Genomic DNA, 22642 nt, shown 5'->3' with positions numbered 1-22642 from the left:
GCCCCGAAGTGGAATCGTGCGCTCGGCCCCGCCTGTTGCTCACAGCCCGGCCCAGGGCGCTGAGGGCGCTGCGGACGGCGCGGGCGCGGGCCCGGGCGCGGGCGCGGATCCGCGGGGCGCGTGCAAGGCGGGGGCGGGGCCTCTGCGCCCGGGCCGCCTCCTCGGCCTATAACTGAGCCCCCGGGCTCCTCGCTCCCACACGGCCCCCACCGGACCCGTGCAGCCGCTTCGCCCCTTGCTTTGGACCTCGGGCCTCACTTCTCCTCCAGATGGACCCCAAGTGCTCCTGCCCCACTGGTAAGGGAGCCCTGGCTTTGAGCCTTAGGATGCCCCCTTCCCAGGCACAGGACGACAAGGGAGGGTTTTGAGTTTGAGCTCAGGAGGACTCCTGTCACGGGTCCGGGGCTTTCTTGGTAGCCAGGCCCCTGGGAGCATGTCAGTCTCCCTTTGCCTCTCTGTTGACACTGAGGGCACGGAGGCTCCAGGCTGTCCTTCTTGAGGTCACCCAGCTGGTCAGGGGATTGCTAGACCGGGACCCCGTGTTTGGAGGAGGCCTCGGAGCTGCCAGGACTGGATGGGAGGAGGGGACACTGCCTCTTTGGGGTTCAGGCCATGGGCCCTGGCCCCCAGCCCCAGTCAGCCTGGGCTGGGTCTGGAGCCTGGGACCTTCCCTGTGGAGTCCCATCAGGAGGGGACCTACTCTCCTTGGACCAGAAGAGACGAGCTGGGGCTTCTCTATCCGCCTGAGTGGACACGAGCTCCCAGGGCTGCGTCCTGACGGAGGAGGAGGGTTCAGGGAGGCATTGCTGACCGTCTGCTGTAGCTCCTGCATCCCTCTCCCTGCTCACTGCTGGCCTTTCCCTTCCTGGCAGGCGGCTCCTGCAGCTGCGCTGGCTCCTGCACCTGCAAGGCCTGCAGATGCACCTCCTGCAAGAAGAGTGAGTGTGCGGGGCCTTCTCTGGCAATGCGGGGTGTGGGCTGAGTGCGAGGAGGGAGCCCAGAGCTCAGCAGGCAGGAGCAGGACAGTGACCAAACTTCCCGGCACCCCCCTCACCAGGAAGGGATTCCCAATCAGAGCTGGAATCACCTTCGACATGACCGAGACCCAGGCGCGCACTAGAGAACAGGGAGACTGAGGCCCAGACGGGTCACCAACCAACAACCTCAGACCTGTCACTAGAACTAGTCCTCCTGCCTCCTGAGGCACGCTTCTGAATCCTCCCAGGGACTGAAGCACTGTAGGGACATGAGCGAGCGACCGTGTGTGGCTTCTCGGACCTGGTGCAGCCCCTTCCTGTCGAAGCAACCCAGAGCTTCCCTATCCCGAGCGGGAGCTACTCTGTGAGGGGTTTGCCTCCACTTTGATCCTGAGGACGTGGCTCACATCACTGGTGGTGCTGGGGGCCGGCTTTCTCTTGCCCCAGAGGCCCTGCTCACTGTCTGTCCAAGGCGCTGTGCCCTGTCCTGGGCACAGATGGGGCAGGCAACCTGAACCTAGTGTCTGAGAGCAATTCTCTCAGGACAGAGGACACCGTCGTAAACTCAGGGTCTGGGCCTGAGGGCGGCTGGGGCCAGGCCTGGTGTTGGGAAGGGTGGTTGTGGACAACGCGTGGTCCGACTGCACGCTGCCCTTGCCTCCCCAGGCTGCTGCTCCTGCTGCCCCGTGGGCTGCGCCAAGTGTGCCCAGGGCTGCGTCTGCAAAGGGGCCTCGGACAAGTGCAGCTGCTGTGCCTGATGTCGCGGAGAGCCTGCCCCAGGTGTCAATGGAGGACCACGGGCCGACCTGTGTTTTCCTACAACTCTGACTTGATTGCTACATTCCCTTTCCTTTGAAATATGTGAGTTGTAATAAAAGTTGTTGACACTCTTCCGACTCGGCTCTTTTTTCTGTGCATTGGGAATAAGGGCTTTTGTGCCATCCAGGGCTGGTGTAGGAGACTGGATGAGAAGTGCAGAGACTTGGGTACTGGAACAAAATGTGAGTCCCTAACAAACTGAGTGCCTAAGACAAGCCACACTCCCTCACTGGGTTCATCTTCCGTAAAATGGAAGAGCATTAGACCAGATGCTCTAAGGGTGTTGAGCAGATACAAGGTCCCCTCCATTCTCATGGCAAGGGTTCGTGGCATGGCAAGGGTTGGTGACTTCTCAATGCCTCATTTCCCATCCTCTGATTTCCCTGGCTAACTTCACTCATAGATCTTCCTCATAGATCTTAGGCTTCATAGACTCTAAAGAAGTTGGAATCACACCTCCAGTTACCTGAATCCCTACCTGGAAGTCTCAAACTCCCTGCACTGAAAGATGTGTGAATTTTCTAGCTGTGGTTTTTATTTTCTAACTTCACAAACCTAAACTTTGGTAAAATAAAATTAAGTGAACTACTAAGAAAAATTTCAAAGGACACAAAATACAAAACCCAACTTTTGATTCAATAAATTTGAATAAATGTATGAGGATCAGAGTAATACAGGAAAAAATTAAAAAGTAAAAACATGTTTGTTCACCTGAAACTAACACAATATTGTAAATCAGCCATACTTCAATCATTAAAAAAAAAACCATGAGTTCATCAAAGGAGTATGTTGAACACGGAAAACACTTTCAAACGCCCCACTGTGTGGATCACCCACACCTGAAGTAGCTCTTCCCACCATCCCCACAGGGAACATCCGTCTCGGCTGGCCCAGTGCCAGTGAGAGGACACCTGCTACCCCTGAGAGCTCCCTGCGGTGAGTTGGCTCTGAATCTTTGGAAGTTCCTTTAGGTCAGGCTGAACGCTGCCTTCAAAATCCAGCCCTTGGCTACTGGAAAGCAGCAAAGTGACTAGGAATTTGTAGGTAATGCCCAGCCATTTCCCAACAAGAGGCAGAGTACCTGGAAACTGGTTCCACATGAAGGACTTCATGTCTGCCTGTGCAGGGTAGTGTCAGATTCTGCATTTACAACGTGGTGGTGGTATTTATTAGGAAGGAGTGAGGCGCTGAGTGACCTGTAAATAATGGCGAGAGCTGGTCCTCCTGACAACTTCTGGAGGGATTTGCTATTTGATGGAAAGTCAAAGAGAAAGACGAGTCACGTGGCCCAAGAGTCAGGACCGCACTCACCCACAGGTGTCCTGTGTGAAGAGGGGATTTCAGGAGCCAGCCTGTGCTGGGTGCACGGGTGCTGGTGTCAGGCAGTCTTGGTTCACAGACCACAGTGGCACTTACCAGCCGCATATCCTAAATGAGTCGCTCGACCTCTCTAAGTCTCCATGTCCTATAAAAAGGAGATGATATCCCTGTGTGGTATTGAGAGTGGCCTAGCTCCTCACTAGGGCTTTATAAACAGTGTCTATTAGGCTGCTTCTGTTCACAGTGACTTTCCTGGGACACAATTTTGATGAATTCCAACAAGCTCTTGGGGAAAGGCTCATGGTGTTGCAAGCATGACTCTAGGCAGGAGGTTAAGGTTTGATTGCAAGTTTACTGATTCACTGGCAGGGGGAGTGCGCATGCCCTGCAATAGCCCCCCTAGAATAAGATGCTGCCACACCATTTGGAGGAACACAAAATCAATGCCCACCCTCCCTATCACTTGATCTATATTGAACCAGTAACACAGTGAACCTGCAGGGGCTGGAAGGATTGCGCCAGCTACCCAGAGTTTCAGCAACCTGCCTAAGGGCACACAGACCATATTCAGAGGTCTGAAGCTATAGCAAGGCTGTCTCACCTCCTTGCCAAAGGTCGCCGATTAGGAGGTCACTGAAGGCTGAGTCCTGCCTATCATTATTCAGAGCTGGAAGTGTCCTTTCAGACAGTCTAGTTGTGCTTCTGGCTGCAGAGATGGGAGACTAAAGTCCAGAGAGGTCACAGAGCTATGCAGAGGGATGTGACTGCCTGCTCAGTGCCCTTCCCACTGCCGAATACTGAAAGGGAAATAACCACTCTTCATGCTGTGCTCTTTAATGCCAGGTCTGCCCATCACTTACAATGATCCCTTCCACGGGGTGGGATCTCATCCTTTGGGAACCTCCATCCTGGTGCAGGGGGGACTGGCTAGGATCAGGAAATCCCCTGCCAAGTTTAGGCCAGGAGCACAGGGACAAGTGTGCCCACCCATCCATTCAGTAGTGCAGAAAAGAAGGAAGGATGGGAGGCAGAGGCCTGAGTTGGTCGCGGTGCTCTTACGGAGAAACGTTAGAGAAGCGCTGCCTAAGGACCATCGTGGGGACCAGGACAGGAAATGGTGGGGGAAGAGGGAGTCGGAGGATTGGTGGTGAAGGTCACATCCACCGCCGCCCTCTGCACACAACTCCCAGGATCCAGCCATGCCTGGGACGGGAGCGCGAGACTAGGGTTGCACACGGGCTCCGGAAAGGGGGAACCTGAAGACAACAGCGCGGGGGCCGGTGGTGGGGAAGACAGCGAGGATACAGAGGCTGGGTTGCTGGAAAATCCCGGAACAAGGTGGCTGCCGCCCTCGGGAAAATCGGGAGGGGCGGACAGGGAGGCTAGGACACCGCGCACCTCCCGGCAAACAGTCCCTACCGGCGAGCAGGCACCAAAGACGGCTCTCCGTGCGCAGAGCGGACCCACGTACCCTGGGAGAATCCTGTCTCGGCCCCAAGGGTTGCTCACAGCCGGGCCCCGGGCGCTGCGGGCGGGGCGGGCGCAGATCCGCGGGGCGGGTGCAAGGAGGGGGTGGGACCTCTGCGCCCGGGCCGCCTCCTCTGGGTACAAACACTGCAAGCAGGCTCCTAGGCTCCACACGCCTCCCACCAGCTCACGGGCCTCTTGGCCGCTTGCTTTCGACCCCCGGCCTCGCCTTGGCTCCAAATGGACCCCAACTGCTCCTGCCCCACTGGTAAGGAACCCCTGGCTCTGGGCCTTGGATGCCCGCTTCTCAGCCCAGGACACAGTGTCCCTGGGGTTAGATGAGGAAGAAGTTTCCATTCGAGCCCAAGTGGACGGCCGCGGTTCACCCAGTGCTTTCTTCCCAGCCGGGGCAGCGACAGCATTTTCTTAATCTACTTTTTGTTTTGTTTTTTGGCTGTACCACTCAGCTTGTGGGAGCTTAGTTCCCTGACCAGGGACGGAACCCAGACACTAGGAAGTGAGAGCGCTGTCCCCTAACCACTAGATCGCCAGAGATTTCCAGCCTCTATTTTTGAATGGGGAGTACAGAGGCTCAAGACTGCCTTTGTTGAGGTCACCCAGCAGGTCACGGAATTGCTAGACCCAGGGTTTGGAGGAGGCCTCGGACCTGCCAGGACTGGATGGGAGGAGGGGACACTGCCTCTTTGGGGTTCAGGCCATGGGCCCTGGCCCCCAGCCCCAGTCAGCCTGGGCTGGGTCTGGAGCCTGGGACCTTCCCTGTGGAGTCCCATCAGGAGGGGACCTACTCTCCTTGGACCAGAAGAGACGAGCTGGGGCTTCTCTATCTGCCTGAGTGGACACGAGCTCCCAGGGCTGCGTCCTGACGGAGGAGGAGGGCTCAGGGAGGCATTGCTGACCGTCTGCTGTAGCTCCTGCATCCCTCTCCCTGCTCACTGCTGGCCTTTCCCTTCCTGGCAGGCGGCTCCTGCAGCTGCGCTGGCTCCTGCACCTGCAAGGCCTGCAGATGCACCTCCTGCAAGAAGAGTGAGTGTGCGGGGCCTTCTCTGGCAATGCGGGGTGTGGGCTGAGTGCGAGGAGGGAGCCCAGAGCTCAGCAGGCAGGAGCAGGACAGGGACCAAACTTCCCGGCACCCCCCTCACCAGGAAGGGATTCCCAATCAGAGCTGGAATCACCTTCGACATGACCGAGACCCAGGCGCGCACTAGAGAACAGGGAGACTGAGGCCCAGACGGGTCACCGACCAACGACCTCAGACCTGTCACTAGAACTAGTCCTCCTGCCTCCTGAGGCACGCTTCTGAATCCTCCCAGGGACTGAAGCACAGTAGGGACATGAACGAGTGACCCTGTGTGGCTTCTCGGACCTGGTGCAGCCCCTTCCTGTCGAAGCAGCCCAGAGCCTCCCTACCCCGAGCGGGAGCTGCTCTGTGAGGGGTTTGCCTCCACTTTGATCCTGAGGACTTGGCTCACATCACTGGTGGTGCTGGGGGCTGGCTTTGTCTTGTCTCCAGAGGCCCTGCTCAGTGTCTCTCCAAGGCGCTGTGCCCTGTCCTGGGCACAGATGGGGCAGGCAACCTGAACCTAGTGCCCGAGAGCAATTCTCTCAGGACAGAGGACACCGTCGTAAACTCAGGGTCTGGGCCTGAGGGCGGCTGGGCCAGGCCTGCTGTTGGGAAGGGTGGGTGCGGACAACGCGTGGTCCGACTGCACGCTGCCCTTGCCTCCCCAGGCTGCTGCTCCTGCTGCCCCGTGGGCTGCGCCAAGTGTGCCCAGGGCTGCGTCTGCAAAGGGGCCTCGGACAAGTGCAGCTGCTGTGCCTGATGTCGCGGAGAGCCTGCCCCAGGTGTCAACAGGGCAACCAGGACAAACCTGCATTTTACCGTTTTTCATACAAGCGGACCTGACGCTACATTCCTTTTTCTATGAAATACGTGAGTTGTAATAAAAGTTGTTGACTTTATTCTGGCTCTGTCTTCCTTCTTCTGTCTTGAACAAAGAGACGCCGTGCCCATCAGGGCTGGCGTGGGGAACTGGACGGGACGTGCAGAGACCTCGGCTCTGGACCAAAGAGTACCCCCCCACCCCCCAAAACACACGCACACGGAGCGTCTTAGCCCCTTAGGTTAAGTTGAGCTTCAGTTTCTCAGCTCCAAATGAAAGCCTCGCCAGATGACATAGGGCACTGGACACACAGAGGACACACTCCCTCTATTCCCCTTACGAGTATGGATTGCAGAGAACGTTGTCCATTTCTCATTTTCCTTCTCTGGGGGCCCCTGCCAAACTCAGTCCTCGGTGATGAGAGCCTGGAAAAGTACCCAGAGGGGATGGAATCCCACACCCCTCTTGTTTGACTTCTACACGCGACTGGCGTCTAAAACACCCTGGAAAGACCTATTTGTATTTTCTGCCACCGTTTTAACCCTGGTCAGTAAAAAGAATCGCTGAGATAAAATAGAAAAGGACACGATATGTGACACCCATTTTTCCCTTCAACACGTCAAATCACCTTCATACGTGGAGGAGCAATTCTGAAAGCTGGATGCTTTCATATGCTGCACTTACATTGAAGGTGTGCCCGAGTCCTGGGAACGCTTCACAGACGCCCCACTGTGCGGACCACACACGCCTGGAGCAGCTCTGCCCCCTGCCTCCCCACAGGGAACATCAGTCTTGGCTTGCCCAGGGCTACTGACAGGACACTCGCCACCCGTGACAGCTCCCTGCAGGGCCTTGGCTCTGAGTCTTCGCAAGTTCCTCCCTAGATCAGGCTGACATCTTCCCTTCCCTCAAATGCAGCCCGTGGCTACTTGACACCCCGATAGTGATTTGAATTTGGTGGGAATTTCCCAGCTGTTTCCCTGAGACTTGCTTTCAGAAGAAGGACTTCACGTGTTCCTCTGCAGAGTGATGGTGGTGCTGCAGTGCGGAGGGCCTGGTGCTGTTTATTAGCAAGAAGTGTGTGCTGAGGGAACAGGTAATATATTTCAGGTGTTGCGCCCCCTGGCGGTCTGGGGAGGGAACGCCTAGTTGATGGGCACTCGGAGAGAAAGAGGAGACACGTGGCTCAGAAGTCAGGAGCAAGATTGCCCACAGGTGCCCTGTGTGAAGGGGGGCATTTCAGGAGCCGGCCCGTTCTGCGTGCGTGGGTGTCGGTGTCAGGCACTCGGGTTCACAGCCAGCACGCCACTTCCTGACCTGGCAAGTCACTGATACTCTCGGAGATTTCATTTCCTCCTTTCGATAAAAAAGATTAATTTCAATGAGGGGGAATAAGCCAGATAGTGGCCCCGCTCCTAGCTCGGGCTTCCCGAACGGTGTCCTTTATGATCGCTCTCTCCACACTGACATTTGTGCACAGAGAATCCTTGAGCTCCCAACAAGCTCCTGGAGAAAGGCTCCCTGGTTTGCAAGCAAGCTCATGGTGAGGGCACAGATGGATAGGAACCTTGCTTATCCGGTGCCAGAGGGCGTGGGGAGGTTCTCCAACAAGCCCCATGGAACGAGGCACCGCCACAGCATTTGCACAGGCTCAGTGAACCTGCAAGGTCTGGAGTGAGGGTGCCAATTGCAGAGAGGTTAAGCAACTTACCCAAGGGCACACAGCCTGTACTCAGAGGACGGCGCCTACACTACAGCTGTCCCACCTCCCGGCCACAGGGTGCCGGTCATGACATCACTGGAGGCGGAATCCGGCCTCTCCTTTTTCAGGGCTGCAAGGGTCTTCGGAGACGGTCCAGCTGCGCTCCTGGCTGCAGAGGTGGGAGGCTGAAGCCCAGAGAGGTCACAGAGCTGTGCAGAGGGCTCTGCCTGCCAGCTCAGGGCCTTCCCACTGCCGCCGCTGTGCCAGGTGTTCCGTGTTCTCACCTTTCATGGGATGACATGGTGTCCGGTTGGGCGGGGGGCTGCAGTCAGCCTGCAGGAGGGCCAGTCCCACCTGTGTCACATACAGCACTGTGACATAACCTCTCTCTGGCTCAGTCTCCTCTGCTCTAAAGGGCAAAATAATAGTGTCTGGCTCTCGGGATTACAGAATTGAATACACGCAAAGAAGGTCAGAACCTACTGGGCACTCAGTGAGTAAATCCATCGGATCACCGATTCACTTATTTATCTCTTTATTTATGTGTTATCATTAGCCTAGGAGACATTGTCCTCCTTCCAGACACGCAAGCAAGGATGGTGTGTTTAGCTCTGTGCTCTGGGCCGTCCTCATCAACCCTGTGAGCCTGGGACCAGTTCCCCTGAGAGGGTTATCCGGCCTTCCCGCCAAGAGCCGTTGACACTACAAGTAGAAAGCCGTGAGTCACACAGTCGCCGTCCTCCTGACACATACAGAAGGATCCTGCCATTTCTGCTGTCACCTGCATCCGGATTTCCTGACCATTTTCTTTTCAGCGATTTTCCGAAATACGTTATACCAAAAGAAACCTCTTGAACACTACTGAAGGAGAGAGTCAGAAGGTAGCCACAAAGTCATAAATCCATTCCTATTCTGTCACTCTGGTCGCCCCCAGGATTGAGCTGGACATGGTAGAGACGGGCTGAGGACACAGCTCTGGGCCAAAGGGGAGCTTTCTCACCGACTCCCTCTCTCAGCTGCGAAGCGACCAAAGCACAGAAGCAGGGCACCACTCCCCAGCACCGTGTGCCTGCCTCCGGAGCCTCCTTGTACTGTAGGTAGTTTGGCCTTTGGGAAACGGGCTCCTGACTAGGATCTCCCTTCCCGGTTGGTGTGACAGTTCAAAGAGCAAAAGTGATGAACAAGGCTTGGCCTGGACTCCACGGTGAGTAACTGTCGGGACTACTCAAAGGGAACTATCCACTTGTCTCGCTTTGTTATTTAACGCCAGGTCTGCCTATCACTTACAATGACGCCATCCCTGGGGAGCATCCCATGATTGGGGAACCTCCACCCTGGCGTGGGGTGGACTGGCTACAGTGAGGAGCCCCCCTGGAAAGTTGAGGCAAAGAAGCCCCCGCGGAAATGAGCCATGATCCCTTCAGGAAAGGAAAACACAAGTGAGGAGGACTAGCGGCTGAAGGCAATGTTCACCGCGCTGCAGTTCCAGGAGACGGTACCGGAAACATGCTTCCAAAGGACCGTGGTGGGGACCGGGGCTGGCAACGCCTGGGGACACATGGGCTGGGCGAAACGGTGCTGAGGGTCACAGCCGCCTGCCGTCTCTGACACCGCTCCCCGGCTCCAGCCAAGCCAGGGACACGAGCGGGAGGCGGGGGCTGTTCTCAGGCTGCAGGAAACGGCGACCCGCAGGCCGGCGGCGCGGGGCCCGGGGCGGGGAAGACCGAAGGACGCGGGAGCTGGAGTCCTGCGCAACCCGCCAACAGGGTGGCTGCTCCCGTCGGGCACATTGGGAAGGGGCGGCCAGGGGGCTGGGACACCGCTTACCGCACGGCACCCGGTTCCTCCGCTCCAGCCGGCCCCGAAGTGGAATCGTGCGCTCGGCCCCGCCTGTTGCTCACAGCCCGGCCCAGGGCGCTGAGGGCGCTGCGGACGGCGCGGGCGCGGGCCCGGGCGCGGGCGCGGATCCGCGGGGCGCGTGCAAGGCGGGGGCGGGGCCTCTGCGCCCGGGCCGCCTCCTCGGCCTATAACTGAGCCCCCGGGCTCCTCGCTCCCACACGGCCCCCACCGGACCCGTGCAGCCGCTTCGCCCCTTGCTTTGGACCTCGGGCCTCACTTCTCCTCCAGATGGACCCCAAGTGCTCCTGCCCCACTGGTAAGGGAGCCCTGGCTTTGAGCCTTAGGATGCCCCCTTCCCAGGCACAGGACGACAAGGGAGGGTTTTGAGTTTGAGCTCAGGAGGACTCCTGTCACGGGTCCGGGGCTTTCTTGGTAGCCAGGCCCCTGGGAGCATGTCAGTCTCCCTTTGCCTCTCTGTTGACACTGAGGGCACGGAGGCTCCAGGCTGTCCTTCTTGAGGTCACCCAGCTGGTCAGGGGATTGCTAGACCGGGACCCCGTGTTTGGAGGAGGCCTCGGAGCTGCCAGGACTGGATGGGAGGAGGGGACACTGCCTCTTTGGGGTTCAGGCCATGGGCCCTGGCCCCCAGCCCCAGTCAGCCTGGGCTGGGTCTGGAGCCTGGGACCTTCCCTGTGGAGTCCCATCAGGAGGGGACCTACTCTCCTTGGACCAGAAGAGACGAGCTGGGGCTTCTCTATCCGCCTGAGTGGACACGAGCTCCCAGGGCTGCGTCCTGACGGAGGAGGAGGGTTCAGGGAGGCATTGCTGACCGTCTGCTGTAGCTCCTGCATCCCTCTCCCTGCTCACTGCTGGCCTTTCCCTTCCTGGCAGGCGGCTCCTGCAGCTGCGCTGGCTCCTGCACCTGCAAGGCCTGCAGATGCACCTCCTGCAAGAAGAGTGAGTGTGCGGGGCCTTCTCTGGCAATGCGGGGTGTGGGCTGAGTGCGAGGAGGGAGCCCAGAGCTCAGCAGGCAGGAGCAGGACAGTGACCAAACTTCCCGGCACCCCCCTCACCAGGAAGGGATTCCCAATCAGAGCTGGAATCACCTTCGACATGACCGAGACCCAGGCGCGCACTAGAGAACAGGGAGACTGAGGCCCAGACGGGTCACCAACCAACAACCTCAGACCTGTCACTAGAACTAGTCCTCCTGCCTCCTGAGTCACGCTTCTGAATCCTCCCAGGGACTGAAGCACTGTAGGGACATGAGCGAGCGACCGTGTGTGGCTTCTCGGACCTGGTGCAGCCCCTTCCTGTCGAAGCAACCCAGAGCTTCCCTATCCCGAGCGGGAGCTACTCTGTGAGGGGTTTGCCTCCACTTTGATCCTGAGGACGTGGCTCACATCACTGGTGGTGCTGGGGGCCGGCTTTCTCTTGCCCCAGAGGCCCTGCTCACTGTCTGTCCAAGGCGCTGTGCCCTGTCCTGGGCACAGATGGGGCAGGCAACCTGAACCTAGTGTCTGAGAGCAATTCTCTCAGGACAGAGGACACCGTCGTAAACTCAGGGTCTGGGCCTGAGGGCGGCTGGGGCCAGGCCTGGTGTTGGGAAGGGTGGTTGTGGACAACGCGTGGTCCGACTGCACGCTGCCCTTGCCTCCCCAGGCTGCTGCTCCTGCTGCCCCGTGGGCTGCGCCAAGTGTGCCCAGGGCTGCGTCTGCAAAGGGGCCTCGGACAAGTGCAGCTGCTGTGCCTGATGTCGCGGAGAGCCTGCCCCAGGTGTCAATGGAGGACCACGGGCCGACCTGTGTTTTCCTACAACTCTGACTTGATTGCTACATTCCCTTTCCTTTGAAATATGTGAGTTGTAATAAAAGTTGTTGACACTCTTCCGACTCGGCTCTTTTTTCTGTGCATTGGGAATAAGGGCTTTTGTGCCATCCAGGGCTGGTGTAGGAGACTGGATGAGAAGTGCAGAGACTTGGGTACTGGAACAAAATGTGAGTCCCTAACAAACTGAGTGCCTAAGACAAGCCACACTCCCTCACTGGGTTCATCTTCCGTAAAATGGAAGAGCATTAGACCAGATGCTCTAAGGGTGTTGAGCAGATACAAGGTCCCCTCCATTCTCATGGCAAGGGTTCGTGGCATGGCAAGGGTTGGTGACTTCTCAATGCCTCATTTCCCATCCTCTGATTTCCCTGGCTAACTTCACTCATAGATCTTCCTCATAGATCTTAGGCTTCATAGACTCTAAAGAAGTTGGAATCACACCTCCAGTTACCTGAATCCCTACCTGGAAGTCTCAAACTCCCTGCACTGAAAGATGTGTGAATTTTCTAGCTGTGGTTTTTATTTTCTAACTTCACAAACCTAAACTTTGGTAAAATAAAATTAAGTGAACTACTAAGAAAAATTTCAAAGGACACAAAATACAAAACCCAACTTTTGATTCAATAAATTTGAATAAATGTATGAGGATCAGAGTAATACAGGAAAAAATTAAAAAGTAAAAACATGTTTGTTCACCTGAAACTAACACAATATTGTAAATCAGCCATACTTCAATCATTAAAAAAAAAACCATGAGTTCATCAAAGGAGTATGTTGAACACGGAAAACACTTTCAAACGCCCCACTGTGTGGATCACCCACACCTGAAGTAGCTCTTCCCACCATCCCCACAGGGAACATCCGTCTCGGCTGGCCCAGTGCCAGTGAGAGGACACCTGCTACCCCTGAGAGCTCCCTGCGGTGAGTTGGCTCTGAATCTTTGGAAGTTCCTTTAGGTCAGGCTGAACGCTGCCTTCAAAATCCAGCCCTTGGCTACTGGAAACCAGCAAAGTGACTAGGAATTTGTAGGTAATGCCCAGCTATTTCCCAACAAGAGGCCGAGTACCTGGAAACTGGTTCCACATGAAGGACTTCATGTCTGCCTGTGCAGGGTAGTGTCAGATTCTGCATTTACAACGTGGTGGTGGTATTTATTAGGAAGGAGTGAGGCGCTGAGTGACCTGTAAATAATGGCGAGAGCTGGTCCTCCTGACAACTTCTGGAGGGATTTGCTATTTGATGGAAAGTCAAAGAGAAAGACGAGTCACGTGGCCCAAGAGTCAGGACCGCACTCACCCACAGGTGTCCTGTGTGAAGAGGGGATTTCAGGAGCCAGCCTGTGCTGGGTGCACGGGTGCTGGTGTCAGGCAGTCTTGGTTCACAGACCACAGTGGCACTTACCACCCGCGTATCCTAAATGAGTCGCTCGACCTCTCTAAGTCTCCATGTCCTATAAAAAGGAGATGATATCCCTGTGTGGTATTGAGAGTGGCCTAGCTCCTCACTAGGGCTTTATAAACAGTGTCTATTAGGCTGCTTCTGTTCACAGTGACTTTCCTGGGACACAATTTTGATGAATTCCAACAAGCTCTTGGGGAAAGGCTCATGGTGTTGCAAGTATGACTCTAGGCAGGAGGTTAAGGTTTGATTGCAAGTTTACTGATTCACTGGCAGGGGGAGTGCGCATGCCCTGCAATAGCCCCCCTAGAATAAGATGCTGCCACACCATTTGGAGGAACACAAAATCAATGCCCACCCTCCCTATCACTTGATCTATATTGAACCAGTAACACAGTGAACCTGCAGGGGCTGGAAGGATTGCGCCAGCTACCCAGAGTTTCAGCAACCTGCCTAAGGGCACACAGACCATATTCAGAGGTCTGAAGCTATAGCAAGGCTGTCTCACCTCCTTGCCAAAGGTCGCCGATTAGGAGGTCACTGAAGGCTGAGTCCTGCCTATCATTATTCAGAGCTGGAAGTGTCCTTTCAGACAGTCTAGTTGTGCTTCTGGCTGCAGAGATGGGAGACTAAAGTCCAGAGAGGTCACAGAGCTATGCAGAGGGATGTGACTGCCTGCTCAGTGCCCTTCCCACTGCTGAATACTCAAAGGGAAATAACCACTCTTCATGCTGTGCTCTTTAATGCCAGGTCTGCCCATCACTTACAATGATCCCTTCCACGGGGTGGGATCTCATCCTTTGGGAACCTCCATCCTGGTGCAGGGGGGACTGGCTAGGATCAGGAAATCCCCTGCCAAGTTTAGGCCAGGAGCACAGGGACAAGTGTGCCCACCCATCCATTCAGTAGTGCAGAAAAGAAGGAAGGATGGGAGGCAGAGGCCTGAGTTGGTCGCGGTGCTCTTACGGAGAAACGTTAGAGAAGCGCTGCCTAAGGACCATCGTGGGGACCAGGACAGGAAATGGTGGGGGAAGAGGGAGTCGGAGGATTGGTGGTGAAGGTCACATCCACCGCCGCCCTCTGCACACAACTCCCAGGATCCAGCCATGCCTGGGACGGGAGCGCGAGACTAGGGTTGCACACGGGCTCCGGAAAGGGGGAACCTGAAGACAACAGCGCGGGGGCCGGTGGTGGGGAAGACAGCGAGGATACAGAGGCTGGGTTGCTGGAAAATCCCGGAACAAGGTGGCTGCCGCCCTCGGGAAAATCGGGAGGGGCGGACAGGGAGGCTAGGACACCGCGCACCTCCCGGCAAACAGTCCCTACCGGCGAGCAGGCACCAAAGACGGCTCTCCGTGCGCAGAGCGGACCCACGTACTCTGGGAGAATCCTGTCTCGGCCCCAAGGGTTGCTCACAGCCGGGCCCCGGGCGCTGCGGGCGGGGCGGGCGCAGATCCGCGGGGCGGGTGCAAGGAGGGGGTGGGACCTCTGCGCCCGGGCCGCCTCCTCTGGGTACAAACACTGCAAGCAGGCTCCTAGGCTCCACACGCCTCCCACCAGCTCACGGGCCTCTTGGCCGCTTGCTTTCGACCCCCGGCCTCGCCTTGGCTCCAAATGGACCCCAACTGCTCCTGCCCCACTGGTAAGGAACCCCTGGCTCTGGGCCTTGCATGCCCGCTTCTCAGCCCAGGACACAGTGTCCCTGGGGTTAGATGAGGAAGAAGTTTCCATTCGAGCCCAAGTGGACGGCCGCGGTTCACCCAGTGCTTTCTTCCCAGCCGGGGCAGCGACAGCATTTTCTTAATCTACTTTTTGTTTTGTTTTTTGGCTGTACCACTCAGCTTGTGGGAGCTTAGTTCCCTGACCAGGGACGGAACCCAGACACTAGGAAGTGAGAGCGCTGTCCCCTAACCACTAGATCGCCAGAGATTTCCAGCCTCTATTTTTGAATGGGGAGTACAGAGGCTCAAGACTGCCTTTGTTGAGGTCACCCAGCAGGTCACGGAATTGCTAGACCCAGGGTTTGGAGGAGGCCTCGGACCTGCCAGGACTGGATGGGAGGAGGGGACACTGCCTCTTTGGGGTTCAGGCCATGGGCCCTGGCCCCCAGCCCCAGTCAGCCTGGGCTGGGTCTGGAGCCTGGGACCTTCCCTGTGGAGTCCCATCAGGAGGGGACCTACTCTCCTTGGACCAGAAGAGACGAGCTGGGGCTTCTCTATCTGCCTGAGTGGACACGAGCTCCCAGGGCTGCGTCCTGACGGAGGAGGAGGGCTCAGGGAGGCATTGCTGACCGTCTGCTGTAGCTCCTGCATCCCTCTCCCTGCTCACTGCTGGCCTTTCCCTTCCTGGCAGGCGGCTCCTGCAGCTGCGCTGGCTCCTGCACCTGCAAGGCCTGCAGATGCACCTCCTGCAAGAAGAGTGAGTGTGCGGGGCCTTCTCTGGCAATGCGGGGTGTGGGCTGAGTGCGAGGAGGGAGCCCAGAGCTCAGCAGGAAGGAGCAGGACAGGGACCAAACTTCCCGGCACCCCCCTCACCAGGAAGGGATTCCCAATCAGAGCTGGAATCACCTTCGACATGACCGAGACCCAGGCGCGCACTAGAGAACAGGGAGACTGAGGCCCAGACGGGTCACCGACCAACGACCTCAGACCTGTCACTAGAACTAGTCCTCCTGCCTCCTGAGGCACGCTTCTGAATCCTCCCAGGGACTGAAGCACAGTAGGGACATGAACGAGTGACCCTGTGTGGCTTCTCGGACCTGGTGCAGCCCCTTCCTGTCGAAGCAGCCCAGAGCCTCCCTACCCCGAGCGGGAGCTGCTCTGTGAGGGGTTTGCCTCCACTTTGATCCTGAGGACTTGGCTCACATCACTGGTGGTGCTGGGGGCTGGCTTTGTCTTGTCTCCAGAGGCCCTGCTCAGTGTCTCTCCAAGGCGCTGTGCCCTGTCCTGGGCACAGATGGGGCAGGCAACCTGAACCTAGTGCCCGAGAGCAATTCTCTCAGGACAGAGGACACCGTCGTAAACTCAGGGTCTGGGCCTGAGGGCGGCTGGGCCAGGCCTGCTGTTGGGAAGGGTGGGTGCGGACAACGCGTGGTCCGACTGCACGCTGCCCTTGCCTCCCCAGGCTGCTGCTCCTGCTGCCCCGTGGGCTGCGCCAAGTGTGCCCAGGGCTGCGTCTGCAAAGGGGCCTCGGACAAGTGCAGCTGCTGTGCCTGATGTCGCGGAGAGCCTGCCCCAGGTGTCAACAGGGCAACCAGGACAAACCTGCATTTTACCGTTTTTCATACAAGCGGACCTGACGCTACATTCCTTTTTCTATGAAATACGTGAGTTGTAATAAAAGTTGTTGACTTTATTCTGGCTCTGTCTTCCTTCTTCTGTCTTGAACAAAGAGACGCCGTGCCCATCAGGGCTGGCGTGGGGAACTGGACTGGACGTGCAGAGACCTCGGCTCTGGACCAAAGAGTACCCCCCCACCCCCCAAAACACACGCACACGGAGCGTCTTAGCCCCTTAGGTTAAGTTGAGCTTCAGTTTCTCAGCTCCAAATGAAAGCCTCGCCAGATGACATAGGGCACTGGACACACAGAGGACACACTCCCTCTATTCCCCTTACGAGTATGGATTGCAGAGAACGTTGTCCATTTCTCATTTTCCTTCTCTGGGGGCCCCTGCCAAACTCAGTCCTCGGTGATGAGAGCCTGGAAAAGTACCCAGAGGGGATGGAATCCCACACCCCTCTTGTTTGACTTCTACACGCGACTGGCGTCTAAAACACCCTGGAAAGACCTATTTGTATTTTCTGCCACCGTTTTAACCCTGGTCAGTAAAAAGAATCGCTGAGATAAAATAGAAAAGGACACGATATGTGACACCCATTTTCCCCTTCAACACGTCAAATCACCTTCATACGTGGAGGAGCAATTCTGAAAGCTGGACGCTTTCATATGCTGCACTTACATTGAAGGTGTGCCCGAGTCCTGGGAACGCTTCACAGACGCCCCACTGTGCGGACCACACACGCCTGGAGCAGCTCTGCCCCCTGCCTCCCCACAGGGAACATCAGTCTTGGCTTGCCCAGGGCTACTGACAGGACACTCGCCACCCGTGACAGCTCCCTGCAGGGCCTTGGCTCTGAGTCTTCGCAAGTTCCTCCCTAGATCAGGCTGACATCTTCCCTTCCCTCAAATGCAGCCCGTGGCTACTTGACACCCCGATAGTGATTTGAATTTGGTGGGAATTTCCCAGCTGTTTCCCTGAGACTTGCTTTCAGAAGAAGGACTTCACGTGTTCCTCTGCAGAGTGATGGTGGTGCTGCAGTGCGGAGGGCCTGGTGCTGTTTATTAGCAAGAAGTGTGTGCTGAGGGAACAGGTAATATATTTCAGGTGTTGCGCCCCCTGGCGGTCTGGGGAGGGAACGCCTAGTTGATGGGCACTCGGAGAGAAAGAGGAGACACGTGGCTCAGAAGTCAGGAGCAAGATTGCCCACAGGTGCCCTGTGTGAAGGGGGGCATTTCAGGAGCCGGCCCGTTCTGCGTGCGTGGGTGTTGGTGTCAGGCACTCGGGTTCACAGCCAGCATGCCACTTCCTGACCTGGCAAGTCACTGATACTCTCGGAGATTTCATTTCCTCCTTTCGATAAAAAAGATTAATTTCAATGAGGGGGAATAAGCCAGATAGTGGCCCGGCTCCTAGCTCGGGCTTCCCGAACGGTGTCCTTTATGATCGCTCTCTCCACACTGACATTTGTGCACAGAGAATCCTTGAGCTCCCAACAAGCTCCTGGAGAAAGGCTCCCTGGTTTGCAAGCAAGCTCATGGTGAGGGCACAGATGGATAGGAACCTTGCTTATCCGGTGCCAGAGGGCGTGGGGAGGTTCTCCAACAAGCCCCATGGAACGAGGCACCGCCACAGCATTTGCACAGGCTCAGTGAACCTGCAAGGTCTGGAGTGAGGGTGCCAATTGCAGAGAGGTTAAGCAACTTACCCAAGGGCACACAGCCTGTACTCAGAGGACGGCGCCTACACCACAGCTGTCCCACCTCCCGGCCACAGGGTGCCGGTCATGACATCACTGGAGGCGGAATCCGGCCTCTCCTTTTTCAGGGCTGCAAGGGTCTTCGGAGACAGTCCAGCTGTGCTCCTGGCTGCAGAGGTGGGAGGCTGAAGCCCAGAGAGGTCACAGAGCTGTGCAGAGGGCTCTGCCTGCCAGCTCAGGGCCTTCCCACTGCCACCGCTGTGCCAGGTGTTCCGTGTTCTCACCTTTCATGGGATGACATGGTGTCCGGTTGGGCGGGGGGCTGCAGTCAGCCTGCAGGAGGGCCAGTCCCACCTGTGTCACATATAGCCCTGTGACATAACCTCTCTCTGGCTCAGTCTCCTCTGCTCTAAAGGGCAAAATAATAGTGTCTGGCTCTCGGGATTACAGAATTGAATACACGCAAAGAAGGTCAGAACCTACTGGGCACTCAGTGAGTAAATCCATCGGATCACCGATTCACTTATTTATCTCTTTATTTATGTGTTATCATTAGCCTAGGAGACATTGTCCTCCTTCCAGACACGCAAGCAAGGATGGTGTGTTTAGCTCTGTGCTCTGGGCCGTCCTCATCAACCCTGTGAGCCTGGGACCAGTTCCCCTGAGAGGGTTATCCGGCCTTCCCGCCAAGAGCCGTTGACACTACAAGTAGAAAGCCGTGAGTCACACAGTCGCCGTCCTCCTGACACATACAGAAGGATCCTGCCATTTCTGCTGTCGCCTGCATCCGGATTTCCTGACCATTTTCTTTTCAGCGATTTTCCGAAATATGTTATACCAAAAGAAACCTCTTGAACACTACTGAAGGAGAGAGTCAGAAGGTAGCCACAAAGTCATAAATCCATTCCTATTCTGTCACTCTGGTCGCCCCCAGGATTGAGCTGGACATGGTAGAGACGGGCTGAGGACACAGCTCTGGGCCAAAGGGGAGCTTTCTCACCGACTCCCTCTCTCAGCTGCGAAGCGACAAAAGCACAGAAGCAGGGCACCACTCCCCAGCACCGTGTGCCTGCCTCCGGAGCCTCCTTGTACTGTAGGTAGTTTGGCCTTTGGGAAACGGGCTCCTGACTAGGATCTCCCTTCCCCGGTTGGTGTGACAGTTCAAAGAGCAAAAGTGATGAACAAGGCTTGGCCTGGACTCCACGGTGAGTAACTGTCGGGACTACTCAAAGGGAACTATCCACTTGTCTCGCTTTGTTATTTAACGCCAGGTCTGCCTATCACTTACAATGACGCCATCCCTGGGGAGCATCCCATGATTAGGGAACCTCCACCCTGGCGTGGGGTGGACTGGCTACAGTGAGGAGCCCCCCTGGAAAGTTGAGGCAAAGAAGCCCCCGCGGAAATGAGCCATGATCCCTTCAGGAAAGGAAAACACAAGTGAGGAGGACTAGCGGCTGAAGGCAATGTTCACCGCGCTGCGGTTCCAGGAGACGGTACCGGAAACATGCTTCCAAAGGACCGTGGTGGGGACCGGGGCTGGCAACGCCTGAGGACACATGGGCTGGGCGAAACGGTGCTGAGGGTCACAGCCGCCTGCCGTCTCTGACACCGCTCCCCGGCTCCAGCCAAGCCAGGGACACGAGCGGGAGGCGGGGGCTGTTCTCAGGCTGCAGGAAACGGCGACCCGCAGGCCGGCGGCGCGGGGCCCGGGGCGGGGAAGACCGGAGGACGCGGGAGCTGGAGTCCTGCGCAACCCGCCAACAGGGTGGCTGCTCCCGTCGGGCACACTGGGAAGGGGCGGCCAGGGGGCTGGGACACCGCTTACCGCACGGCACCCGGTTCCTCCGCTCCAGCCGGCCCCGAAGTGGAATCGTGCGCTCGGCCCCGCCTGTTGCTCACAGCCCGGCCCAGGGCGCTGAGGGCGCTGCGGACGGCGCGGGCGCGGGCCCGGGCGCGGGCGCGGATCCGCGGGGCGCGTGCAAGGCGGGGGCGGGGCCTCTGCGCCCGGGCCGCCTCCTCGGCCTATAACTGAGCCCCCGGGCTCCTCGCTCCCACACGGCCCCCACCGGACCCGTGCAGCCGCTTCGCCCCTTGCTTTGGACCTCGGGCCTCACTTCTCCTCCAGATGGACCCCAAGTGCTCCTGCCCCACTGGTAAGGGAGCCCTGGCTTTGAGCCTTAGGATGCCCCCTTCCCAGGCACAGGACGACAAGGGAGGGTTTTGAGTTTGAGCTCAGGAGGACTCCTGTCACGGGTCCGGGGCTTTCTTGGTAGCCAGGCCCCTGGGAGCATGTCAGTCTCCCTTTGCCTCTCTGTTGACACTGAGGGCACGGAGGCTCCAGGCTGTCCTTCTTGAGGTCACCCAGCTGGTCAGGGGATTGCTAGACCGGGACCCCGTGTTTGGAGGAGGCCTCGGAGCTGCCAGGACTGGATGGGAGGAGGGGACACTGCCTCTTTGGGGTTCAGGCCATGGGCCCTGGCCCCCAGCCCCAGTCAGCCTGGGCTGGGTCTGGAGCCTGGGACCTTCCCTGTGGAGTCCCATCAGGAGGGGACCTACTCTCCTTGGACCAGAAGAGACGAGCTGGGGCTTCTCTATCCGCCTGAGTGGACACGAGCTCCCAGGACTGGGTCCTGACGGAGGAGGAGGGCTCAGGGAGGCATTGCTGACCGTCTGCTGTAGCTCCTGCATCCCTCTCCCTGCTCACTGCTGGCCTTTCCCTTCCTGGCAGGCGGCTCCTGCAGCTGCGCTGGCTCCTGCACCTGCAAGGCCTGCAGATGCACCTCCTGCAAGAAGAGTGAGTGTGCGGGGCCTTCTCTGGCAATGCGGGGTGTGGGCTGAGTGCGAGGAGGGAGCCCAGAGCTCAGCAGGCAGGAGCAGGACAGGGACCAAACTTCCCGGCACCCCCCTCACCAGGAAGGGATTCCCAATCAGAGCTGGAATCACCTTCGACATGACCGAGACCCAGGCGCGCACTAGAGAACAGGGAGACTGAGGCCCAGACGGGTCACCAACCAACAACCTCAGACCTGTCACTAGAACTAGTCCTCCTGCCTCCTGAGGCACGCTTCTGAATCCTCCCAGGGACTGAAGCACTGTAGGGACATGAGCGAGCGACCGTGTGTGGCTTCTCGGACCTGGTGCAGCCCCTTCCTGTCGAAGCAACCCAGAGCTTCCCTATCCCGAGCGGGAGCTACTCTGTGAGGGGTTTGTCTCCACTTTGATCCTGAGGACGTGGCTCACATCACTGGTGGTGCTGGGGGCCGGCTTTCTCTTGCCCCAGAGGCCCTGCTCACTGTCTGTCCAAGGCGCTGTGCCCTGTCCTGGGCACAGATGGGGCAGGCAACCTGAACCTAGTATCTGAGAGCAATTCTCTCAGGACAGAGGACACCGTCGTAAACTCAGGGTCTGGGCCTGAGGGCGGCTGGGGCCAGGCCTGGTGTTGGGAAGGGTGGTTGTGGACAACGCGTGGTCCGACTGCACGCTGCCCTTGCCTCCCCAGGCTGCTGCTCCTGCTGCCCCGTGGGCTGCGCCAAGTGTGCCCAGGGCTGCGTCTGCAAAGGGGCCTCGGACAAGTGCAGCTGCTGTGCCTGATGTCGCGGAGAGCCTGCCCCAGGTGTCAACAGGGCAACCAGGACAAACCTGCATTTTACCGTTTTTCATACAAGCGGACCTGACGCTACATTCCTTTTTCTATGAAATACGTGAGTTGTAATAAAAGTTGTTGACTTTATTCTGGCTCTGTCTTCCTTCTTCTGTCTTGAACAAAGAGACGCCGTGCCCATCAGGGCTGGCGTGGGGAACTGGACGGGACGTGCAGAGACCTCGGCTCTGGACCAAAGAGTACCCCCCCACCCCCCAAAACACACGCACACGGAGCGTCTTAGCCCCTTAGGTTAAGTTGAGCTTCAGTTTCTCAGCTCCAAATGAAAGCCTCGCCAGATGACATAGGGCACTGGACACACAGAGGACACACTCCCTCTATTCCCCTTACGAGTATGGATTGCAGAGAACGTTGTCCATTTCTCATTTTCCTTCTCTGGGGGCCCCTGCCAAACTCAGTCCTCGGTGATGAGAGCCTGGAAAAGTACCCAGAGGGGATGGAATCCCACACCCCTCTTGTTTGACTTCTACACGCGACTGGCGTCTAAAACACCCTGGAAAGACCTATTTGTATTTTCTGCCACCGTTTTAACCCTGGTCAGTAAAAAGAATCGCTGAGATAAAATAGAAAAGGACACGATATGTGACACCCATTTTTCCCTTCAACACGTCAAATCACCTTCATACGTGGAGGAGCAATTCTGAAAGCTGGACGCTTTCATATGCTGCACTTACATTGAAGGTGTGCCCGAGTCCTGGGAACGCTTCACAGACGCCCCACTGTGCGGACCACACACGCCTGGAGCAGC

At 57.5% G+C, this 22642-nt stretch overlaps 3 protein-coding genes across 3 annotated transcripts; all 3 read left to right on the top strand.

Annotated features, from left to right (window-relative positions):
• The first annotated feature begins 4716 nt into the window (after nt 1-4716).
• Nucleotides 4717-6424, top strand: LOC132480297 (metallothionein-1E). Its single transcript, XM_060084397.1, has 3 exons — nt 4717-4851; nt 5562-5627; nt 6333-6424. Exons 1-3 carry the CDS (start codon nt 4824-4826, stop codon nt 6422-6424), a joined length of 186 nt encoding a protein of 61 aa, XP_059940380.1. The 5' UTR covers nt 4717-4823.
• Nucleotides 6425-14760: 8336 nt separating this feature from the next.
• On the top strand, nt 14761-16468 carry LOC132480232 (metallothionein-1E). The gene is made up of 3 exons (XM_060084246.1): nt 14761-14895; nt 15606-15671; nt 16377-16468. Exons 1-3 carry the CDS (start codon nt 14868-14870, stop codon nt 16466-16468), a joined length of 186 nt encoding a protein of 61 aa, XP_059940229.1. The 5' UTR covers nt 14761-14867.
• Nucleotides 16469-20229: 3761 nt separating this feature from the next.
• LOC132480168 (metallothionein-1E-like) lies at nt 20230-21824 on the top strand. The gene is made up of 3 exons (XM_060084114.1): nt 20230-20386; nt 20962-21027; nt 21733-21824. The coding sequence occupies exons 1-3, from the start codon at nt 20359-20361 to the stop codon at nt 21822-21824; spliced, it is 186 nt and encodes a 61-aa protein (XP_059940097.1). The 5' UTR covers nt 20230-20358.
• Nucleotides 21825-22642: the final 818 nt, after the last annotated feature.

The sequence above is a fragment of the Mesoplodon densirostris genome, chromosome 19, assembly GCF_025265405.1.
Source record: "Mesoplodon densirostris isolate mMesDen1 chromosome 19, mMesDen1 primary haplotype, whole genome shotgun sequence".
Taxonomy (NCBI): Eukaryota; Metazoa; Chordata; class Mammalia; order Artiodactyla; family Ziphiidae; genus Mesoplodon; species Mesoplodon densirostris.
This window is presented reverse-complemented; position numbering and strand designations above follow the sequence as displayed.

Coding starts and splice junctions, on each gene's coding strand:
- LOC132480297 (XM_060084397.1), top strand. CDS start 4,824: ATGGACCCCAACTGCTCCTGCCCCACTG. Junction 4,852..5,561: donor CAACTGCTCCTGCCCCACTG/GTAAGGAACCCC, acceptor CCTTCCTGGCAG/GCGGCTCCTGCAGCTGCGCT. Junction 5,628..6,332: donor ATGCACCTCCTGCAAGAAGA/GTGAGTGTGCGG, acceptor TTGCCTCCCCAG/GCTGCTGCTCCTGCTGCCCC.
- LOC132480232 (XM_060084246.1), top strand. CDS start 14,868: ATGGACCCCAACTGCTCCTGCCCCACTG. Junction 14,896..15,605: donor CAACTGCTCCTGCCCCACTG/GTAAGGAACCCC, acceptor CCTTCCTGGCAG/GCGGCTCCTGCAGCTGCGCT. Junction 15,672..16,376: donor ATGCACCTCCTGCAAGAAGA/GTGAGTGTGCGG, acceptor TTGCCTCCCCAG/GCTGCTGCTCCTGCTGCCCC.
- LOC132480168 (XM_060084114.1), top strand. CDS start 20,359: ATGGACCCCAAGTGCTCCTGCCCCACTG. Junction 20,387..20,961: donor CAAGTGCTCCTGCCCCACTG/GTAAGGGAGCCC, acceptor CCTTCCTGGCAG/GCGGCTCCTGCAGCTGCGCT. Junction 21,028..21,732: donor ATGCACCTCCTGCAAGAAGA/GTGAGTGTGCGG, acceptor TTGCCTCCCCAG/GCTGCTGCTCCTGCTGCCCC.